Source organism: Sprattus sprattus (assembly GCF_963457725.1).
Source record: "Sprattus sprattus genome assembly, chromosome: 1".
Taxonomy (NCBI): Eukaryota; Metazoa; Chordata; class Actinopteri; order Clupeiformes; family Clupeidae; genus Sprattus; species Sprattus sprattus.
In genome coordinates this window covers 74,592,106-74,600,600 of record NC_137920.1, presented here as the reverse complement: position 1 = coordinate 74,600,600, position 8,495 = coordinate 74,592,106, and the positions used below count along the sequence as shown (strand labels likewise).

The 8,495-nt window shown below is 41.7% G+C and overlaps 1 protein-coding gene across 2 annotated transcripts in view; it reads right to left on the bottom strand.

Moving 5' to 3' along the window:
- Positions 1 to 2,382: 2,382 nt before the first annotated feature.
- septin8a (septin 8a) overlaps positions 2,383 to 8,495 on the bottom strand; it is a 19,231-nt gene continuing 13,118 nt past the window's right edge. Inside the window, exons 8-10 of one of the 2 annotated variants that reach the window (XM_080848773.1) lie at positions 8,153 to 8,285; positions 6,458 to 6,627; positions 2,383 to 2,592 (exon numbers count right to left, since the gene is read on the bottom strand). In XM_080848773.1, coding sequence (XP_080704899.1) covers positions 2,427 to 2,592; positions 6,458 to 6,627; positions 8,153 to 8,285 — 469 coding nt within the window. In that variant the 3' untranslated portion in view covers positions 2,383 to 2,426. Of the gene's footprint in view, positions 2,593 to 5,106; positions 5,936 to 6,457; positions 6,628 to 8,152; positions 8,286 to 8,495 lie in introns of those variants that run through there. The other variant, XM_080848772.1, reaches the window with a different exon arrangement.

Sequence of the window (8,495 nt, the reverse complement as noted above, 5' to 3'; positions counted from 1 at the left end):
GTACCTGAAGTGTATTGCAATCACAACACTCATTCTTGCTGCAAAGATCAATGAAGAGGATGAGGTATTTACATGCATGATGGTTTATTCAATGTTAAGCATTGTACTTTGTGCAAATGTTCATTCACCTCTCTGGTCATTAAATAAACTGTAAAACATTATAGTCTACACACAGTCAAGAGCCAGTCCGAGGTTCATTACAACATGTTTTATTGGTCTCCTCTATAATTTCTCTGGTCACAGGTAATTGCATCAGTTAAAGACCTTTTGGCACAGAGTGGCTGCAGCTTCTCAACGGCTGAAATCCTCCGCATGGAGCGGATCGTCCTGGACAAGCTGCAGTGGGATCTTTACACGTCGACACCCATCGATTTCGTTCACATCGTAAGTTTCGACACCCATTGATTTTGTTCACATCGTAAGTTTCGACACCCATTGATTTCGTTCACATCGTAAGTTTTGACACAAAGGGGGCTGTTTTCTTCGCACTGGCTTAAACGACACTTGTACAAAATCACAAGAAAACATGTACTAGCAATCCTTGAGTGTGTGCGTGTTGTGTGCGTATGAGGGGGGCGGTTTGCGAGCCGAAACGGCTGTTGCAGTCGATAGCTAAATAGTCTTGGTCCTAGATATTGTGCGTTTATTGAAACTGTGCTGTCTATGCCACAATGAGCAGTTGGCCAGAGATGATACTAAAACACTAAACACTACAAGCGAGCTATCAGCATGATGGGTGAAGTGCAATGCATATTTGGCCAAGGCACTTATCTGTCTTTTGAGTTCCAGAAGTAAAGCAGGAAAAGTATAATCCTCTGGAAAATAGGGAATTCATAAAGAAATAAATGGAAATTTTTGCTCTTTAATAGCACAGGTTTTACCACAAAATATATCACTATGACTAAGCATTTGCCGTTTTGAAAGTTAATGTGGCTTTGCCAGTAATGGCATGAATTTTAAGGTCATAAAGTTAGGACCAAAACCACCACCGCTTAATAGCCATTGTAGACACCACCCATTGTCTTATATACGAACTTACATTGCGTGTAAGTAAATAAGAATTAATAAGGGACGTTATCCAATTTTTTACATAGATTTGAACAAATGACGTTCAATGGCACAACATTGGTAAACTCCTGACACTAAACATTTAGGGTGTCGAGTAGAGGGGATCCATCCACATTTTTTTGCAGGAAATAAGTGTTGAAATAGTTGACCCTGTATAATTTCAATAACAAAAATATGCCACAGTGTAACAAAATCCTTAGGTGCGAAAAACGAAATAGTGAAATGTGAAAACTCTAATATTGTAGAAAAATAAATTCAATTTCAAACTTTCTTAAATAAATATTTCAGCATATGCAAAGTCAATACATTCCAGTGAAAATCCATTTAAAGGTGCAGTGTGCGTGTGTGTATATATACTATGTGGTTCTATGGTAAAAAGAAAAAATAGAAGTAATTCTTCATGACGTAAAGACATGATGGATCTGTGGCCATGTTTTTAAAAATGTGAGTCCTATAAACCTTGTTTCTCCGTTTCAGGGGTTCACTTGCATTTGTGTAGCATTTCATTCCCTGAAAAAGTAGACAAATGCTTATTAATATATAATAATAATAATATATATAATATATAATAATGATGGTATTGTGGGAGATATCTTTTTACTGTTCCTTTAGAATAATGATATAGCCCTAGATGTAGAAATAATATATATATTCTTTTTTTGGGGGGATAAAACAAAATGTAGACTGCACCATTAATTGGAATCTGATCAGTGATGCTGAAGGCTAGGTCTGTTTTAACTTCCAAAATAATAATGATAATATATTAATAATACTCTATAAAACTGGACATCTTAAAAATCATAGCACTCTATCCTCTTCCTGCTAATGTTACACTAACAATCTGAACATCAACACTGATTGAACAACATGGCTTATTGGTTGTAGAGGAACATACAAAACGTACGCATTAATACGTTCAATGCTATGCAAATGACTCGATCGTGACAAATGGTAACATCACACCCAAACAATGAACCTGGACTATTATCAAACTTCCCTGTCACTTATTTTCCATATACAGTATCAGTCATGTACTGCATCAAGGAGATATACATACTCTGCACACATGAAGGGGTTAAAAACACCTGTAACACCTTACGATGGAGAGGATCTGGATTTATCACAAAGAAGGACAAAACGTGTTTGGTATTACGGATGAACCCTTCCTCAGTGGAGAGAGATGTTGGGGGTCATGGATGATTTATGTCTTTTGGTCTTTGTTTTCTTTGCACTTTTTCCTTGCCCCACCGCCACCCCCCCCCCCCTCCCCCTCCCCCACCTGACTGACCTTTGACCTCCCCACAGTTCCATGCCCTGCTGCTGTCCGATCACCCCTACCTGCCCCTGCTCGCGGCCAATCAGAAGAGGCCCTGCTTCCAGGCGGAGTTGTGGACCAGGCAGGTGCAGCACTGTATGGCGTGCCACCAGCTGTGGCAGTGCAAGGGCTCCACGCTGGCCTTGGCGATCATCACCTTGGAGTTGGAGACGCTCACCCCCGACTGGTTCTCCGTTTTCATCGAACTGCTGAACAAAGCACAGGTATGCATGACACACAATCACACTGTGGTGGGGCACTACATCAATGTAATAAAGATATCTTTATATTTTGTTAAAGGTATAGATATAGATGTTATCTTTTTTACATACGTATATATTTTGTAGACATCTACATATTTTGTTATAGGAATCCTACTATGTAATCTTAAATCCTGCTTAAATCCTTGTCTCTCACTGAATGTGAGTTAGACTGCTCAATGATGGTTTTATTAATGGTTAAGAACCTTTTGGTTTTATAGCTATCATTGATTGTTTATTATACTACGATTGTTTTTATAGTCCTCCCATTGATGGCAAACTGGACATAGTGTGAACATATTTACGTATTTAAAAATATTGACCCTTACTCTTTTGTCTTGTTTACCTACATGGTTGGATAAAAAAAAATACTTCCTAGTCTGCGGCATTTCTGGTTTACCATGTTGTCATTGTTTCCAGATTGAGAGCTCCGAGTTCATCAGGTGTAAGGAGACGGTGGACGAACACCTGGCTAGCCTCAGAGTCTCTCCACCAGCCAACGCCGTGTACATATTCAACAGCGCCTACGTCACCAAGTACCGACCCTTAGGCCCAGAACCAAAGCAGGTGGCAGGCTGGCATCCCAAGGACCGGCCCAGACGTAAACAAAGTGGACACAGACCAAGGGGCCGCAGAGAGAGGGAGGCGGATGAGTACTATGACGGTTTTCGTTGCCTTTACGACGGAATTGCCTCTGAGGGCAGCCACGGGGATTCCGGGAATGTTGGCGTGACCAATCAGGACGTCTTGTCCTGCCCACCACTGCAGCCCCACGAGGGTTGATATGAAGGGGCATCTCTGCCCACTACTTTGCTTATACAGCACTTTTACGTTTGCCTGTCAGTGTATGCATTTTATTTACAAACTTCATCACTTATTTTCAGATACGGTTACTGAATATGCATACTTTAAAAAAAAAACACACTCTTGGATTACTTTGTGTGAGGTGTGCGAGTGTGTGTGTGTGTGTGTGATACTTAGCTAGTTTTATGTTGGAAGATCTTGGAATGTTAACAGATTAAGCTTTTTTCTACTTTATTCGATTTTTATACCTGTGTAACTCATTTCATATGGTTTCCCCCCCCCCCCCCCCCGTTCTGTTGATGCACTTTTGTAGCATTCAGAATTTACTGAATTTATCATTTTATATCATGTTTTTAATTGGATATTGTGTTTATTGTTTTAATTATGAAGCTAAGTATTTTTACAGGCAGCTACTCATTACTGTGATATGAGAGAAACAGTTAAAATGAGTTTTGTTTTTTTTGTTTGTTTGTTTGTTTTTCCCAGTCTTGTGTTTTTTCCATTAAAGTGTTTTGAAACCTCTCACACAAGCCTTTTTTTCAGGGATGTTTTGGAAACTAAAATGGATAACCACTAAACCAGAGCCTGCAAAAATGTGATGCGTGCAAAGTCCTTTCTGTTGTAGCAGCATTAGAGTTCTGTTACAAAACTAGTAAGCCAACTACCTAAAAGGCATGCAAACTTGGAAACTTGCCAAAACACTAACTGGTGTCTTTTGGCAGTATAGCTGGCAATGTCATGCGTGTGAAGGCTTTTCCTCCATTTTTGCAGGGGGTTCCAGCCCAGTACACAGAACTATCCTGGATGGCTAGTGAGGAAGACACAGGTGTGTCTATGCTATCAAAATGAATTTGAGGATGGTACCAAAACTAGTTGCCTATAAAACCATAAAAAAGGGTAATTGTTGCATAGTGTTACTTTAAAGAAAGGTATTGTCTAAATGGTCTATAACAGAGGCTTATAACTGAGTACCAACACACCCATATAAATCCTTACCCAACACACATAAAAAACCTTCACCCAACACACACATAAACCTTCTCCCTCATTTGGAACTAGTAAGCCATTCAAGGCGCGAAGCTAGACATACGAGACAACCTTTGACATTAGTCTATGAAACGAGTGTGTGACGTGAGCTCCTGCAAGTACATTCAGTCCAAATGACGACCTACATAACTAGGCCAGACGTATGTAAACATGGACTATGGTCTCAATCTCCACAACTGCTCTCGGTGGCCCTTCTCTCCCTGCTCTCTGACAGTAGTTGACATTCAGTGCACAGGTGTGAAGTGTTATACTAACTTGACCCTTGACCTTTCCAACCCTTTATTGTGGATGGAGCTTCTGAGGAGGAAGTTGTTGAAAGGTTGCCCATTTTTTCAGTAAATCTATCAAACATGGAGCAGTGTGTGATTACAGAGGTAGACACACGCATGTCGTGCAAGAGTGTTCCTCTTAGGACGGGTTCTTAGGAGGAGTAAGTACACCTCTGATGCATACATAATGGACTGCTTGCTGACAAACAATGACCCACCATCTTTGAGTCGAATATTGCCCATATAAGATATCCTATTCACAATGGGACAGGGCTCCGGTGTCGTGCTTTTAGTTTATTTACGAAAGTCAATACATCTCATATGCAAACGTCCTGATCACCTCACCAATAAGACAGAAAAAGGCTTTCTGTGTCTATTTGACACCTAGCCGGGTTCTCTGTGAACAACTCCCCTCACACATACAATGGAAGCAATCACATCGTTTGACACAATTTCAAAACACAATGTGCCTGACAAGTTTTGCAATGCTTAAAAAAACAACAACTACAAAAATATGTGGGTTAGTGGGTTGAAATATTCAAATAAAAAAAAACAGCACCAAAGAAACTCTCCCTCTTATAAACTTGACCGGTTTATTTAATCTGTACCCAGGTGTATAGACGTGACGTTGTGATGCTATTATTGCTATCGTTCATATATGCGATCATTCAGGCCTGACGTGGCTCAGTTTAAGACAACACTAAATGCGGACAGAGAAAAATGCAGATTAATTAACATTAGCATTACATCACCTATTTAAAAAACATGGCTTTAAGGATTCTGCACAGACATTAACACACATTTGTATATATTTGCTTGAGGCCCATTAGTCTTGTCTACTCCACGTTAGTGCTCTAGTGACACAAGCCTCAGGTGAATCTCGAAGCAAGACAAAAGGTAATACAAAATAAAATGTATAAAAAGTCCCAATTTGTCAGACAAACAAACCAAAACTAAAACAAAATAAACCTGGATAGTCCTAGAGACGAAATGGCCACATTATTTTTTCGGCAAGGCAGCACCAGCATCTCTGCCCTCTGTCTGGTTTCTCGTCCACAAGTGTCTTTGGTCCATTTTAAATGTCACAGGACAGTCAGGGCACATGTGCTGATGTAGCTATGGTGATGGAAGACAAGTCCTCGGTTGGCCTGGGTGCCGTGCTCATAAATTAACTGAAAGGGAGAGGAAAAATAAGGAAAAGATGGACAAAAACAGAAAGAAATAATGACCAAATGAAGAAAAATGCGGGGTGATAACATGCAGATGGCTTGATACAAATCACAGTATGATGCTTTTAATGTTATGCTTCACTTACCTGTTATAATCATAATCATGCTTAAAAAAAATAGGCAAATTGAAGAAAACACTCAAGCAATCAATAAAAACAAAAACACTGGACAAATAATGATATATATGATCTGTATATGATTCCACGAAATGTTTACAAAAATAATGCCACTACCTTATAGGTGATTGTATGTGAGAAAATCAAATACTTAGTAATGTCTGTCACTTTTGTCAAGATCAAGAATGCTGGTTTTGGTAATTCACAATTATGGCCACCAGATGGAGCCTGTCAGTCACTAAAATTCCCAACTAAGCCCTGAAATGTGTAGCCCTGTGGAAGAGGCTGACAGGACGGAGGGGACCAAAGAGAGTTAGCAACAGAGGAAGAAAAAATAGAGGACGCTCACTTTTTCTTGTCCTTGTCCTTCTTGAGCGGCTGTTGAAGGGAGAGCGTCTCGGCGGCGACCTTCCTCCTGTTGAAGGCGTTCATCTCCTCCTCAATGTCCCGCCTCTTCTCCTCCACCTTCCTCTTCTCCTCCTGGTGCATCCGCTTCAGCTGCTCAAACTTGTCATGCAGCTACACCAGAGGAGAGGACACAGAGTCTCAGACACGTTCTGGTAATTCACAATTATGGCCACCAGATGGAGCCTGTCAGTCACTAAAATTCCCAACTAAGCCCTGAAATGTGTAGCCCTGTGAAAGACACGTTCATGCACCATTGCTGACTATGATATTGTCTGATGACCGAGCATCCTTGCTACACTTGTTTATTCTTGATGACTGTCTTTAATATTCAAGCAGCGTGTGCTCTAGGAACTAAACTAGCAGAGCAACAGTCCAACAACAAAATAAATAAAAAATAAACACAAAAGGTTGTGTATTTGTTTCCCAGGTAGCTCAGATATAGCCTGGGTGCCATCCCTTTTGTACGCGCTCCACTGATTGCTGCCTTCTCACGTTTGTTCAGCGAGGCACCCAGGCTAGCTCAGATACGGATGAAACTGTGCCTTATTAACGCGGCAAGTGACTTTGGATAAAACTATCTGCTGAATGAACAAATGTAAAAATGTAATGAACCAGCTAATGTAACCTGAGCATGATCAGTGCTTTAGTGTCTAATCTGTCCTCGGACATTAACATCCAGCGCTTCATGCACCCAAATGAACTTATGTTTCACAATGCAATGGGTCATGCAGAGAGAGAGAGATGTGCGATGGCATAATGACACTCCCTCAGAAACAACCACCCACCATCTAACCCCCTATACAACTACCACCCACTATCAACCCCCTATACAACTACCACCCACTATCTAACCCCCTATACAACTACCACCCACTATCTAACCCCCTATACAACTACCACCCACCATCTAATCCCCTATACAACTACCACCCACTATCTAACCCCCTATACAACTACCACCCACTATATAACCCCCTATACAACTACCACCAACTATCTACTAATCCCCTATACAACTACCACCCACTATATAACCCCCTATACAACTACCACCAACTATCTACTAATCCCCTATACAACTACCACCCACTATCAACCCCCTATACAACAACCACCCACTATCTAACCCCCTATACAACTACCACCCACTATCAACCCCCTATACAACAACCACCCGCTATCTAACCCCCTATACAACTACCACCCACTATCTAACCCCCTATACAACTACCACCCACTATCTAACCCCCTATACAACTACCACCCACTATCTAACCCCCTATACAACTACCACCCACTATTAACCCCCTATACAACAACCACCCACTATCTAACCCCCTATACAACTACCACCCACTATCTAACCCCCTATACAACAACCACCCACTATCTAACCCCCTATACAACAACCACCCACTATCAACCCCCCTATACAACAACCACCCACTATCAACCCCCTATACAACTACCACCCACTATCTAACCCCCTATACAACAACCACCCACTATCAACCCCCCTATACAACAACCACCCACTATCAACCCCCTATACAACAACCACCCACTATCTAACCCCCTATACATCTACCACCCACTATCTAACCCCCCCCCCCATCTACCCCCCCCAGGTCCTTACCTCTTTTTCTTTCTCCTTCAGCTCACCCTCCGTCTCCTTTACTTTGCTGACGAACATCTGCCTCATCTCCTCCTCCTTGCGCTGCAGGTCGCCCAGGAACTCTTTCCTCTTGGCCTCGTAGGTCTCCTGTAGGCTGCACAGCACAAACCACAACACACATGAGTCTCCTGTAGGCTGCACAGCACAAACCACAACACACACACACACACACACACACACACACACACACACACGAGTCTCCTGTAGGCTGCACAGCACAAACAACAACACACATGAGTCTCCTGTAGGCTGCACAGCACAAACCACAACACACATGAGTCTCCTGTAGGCTGCACAGCACAAA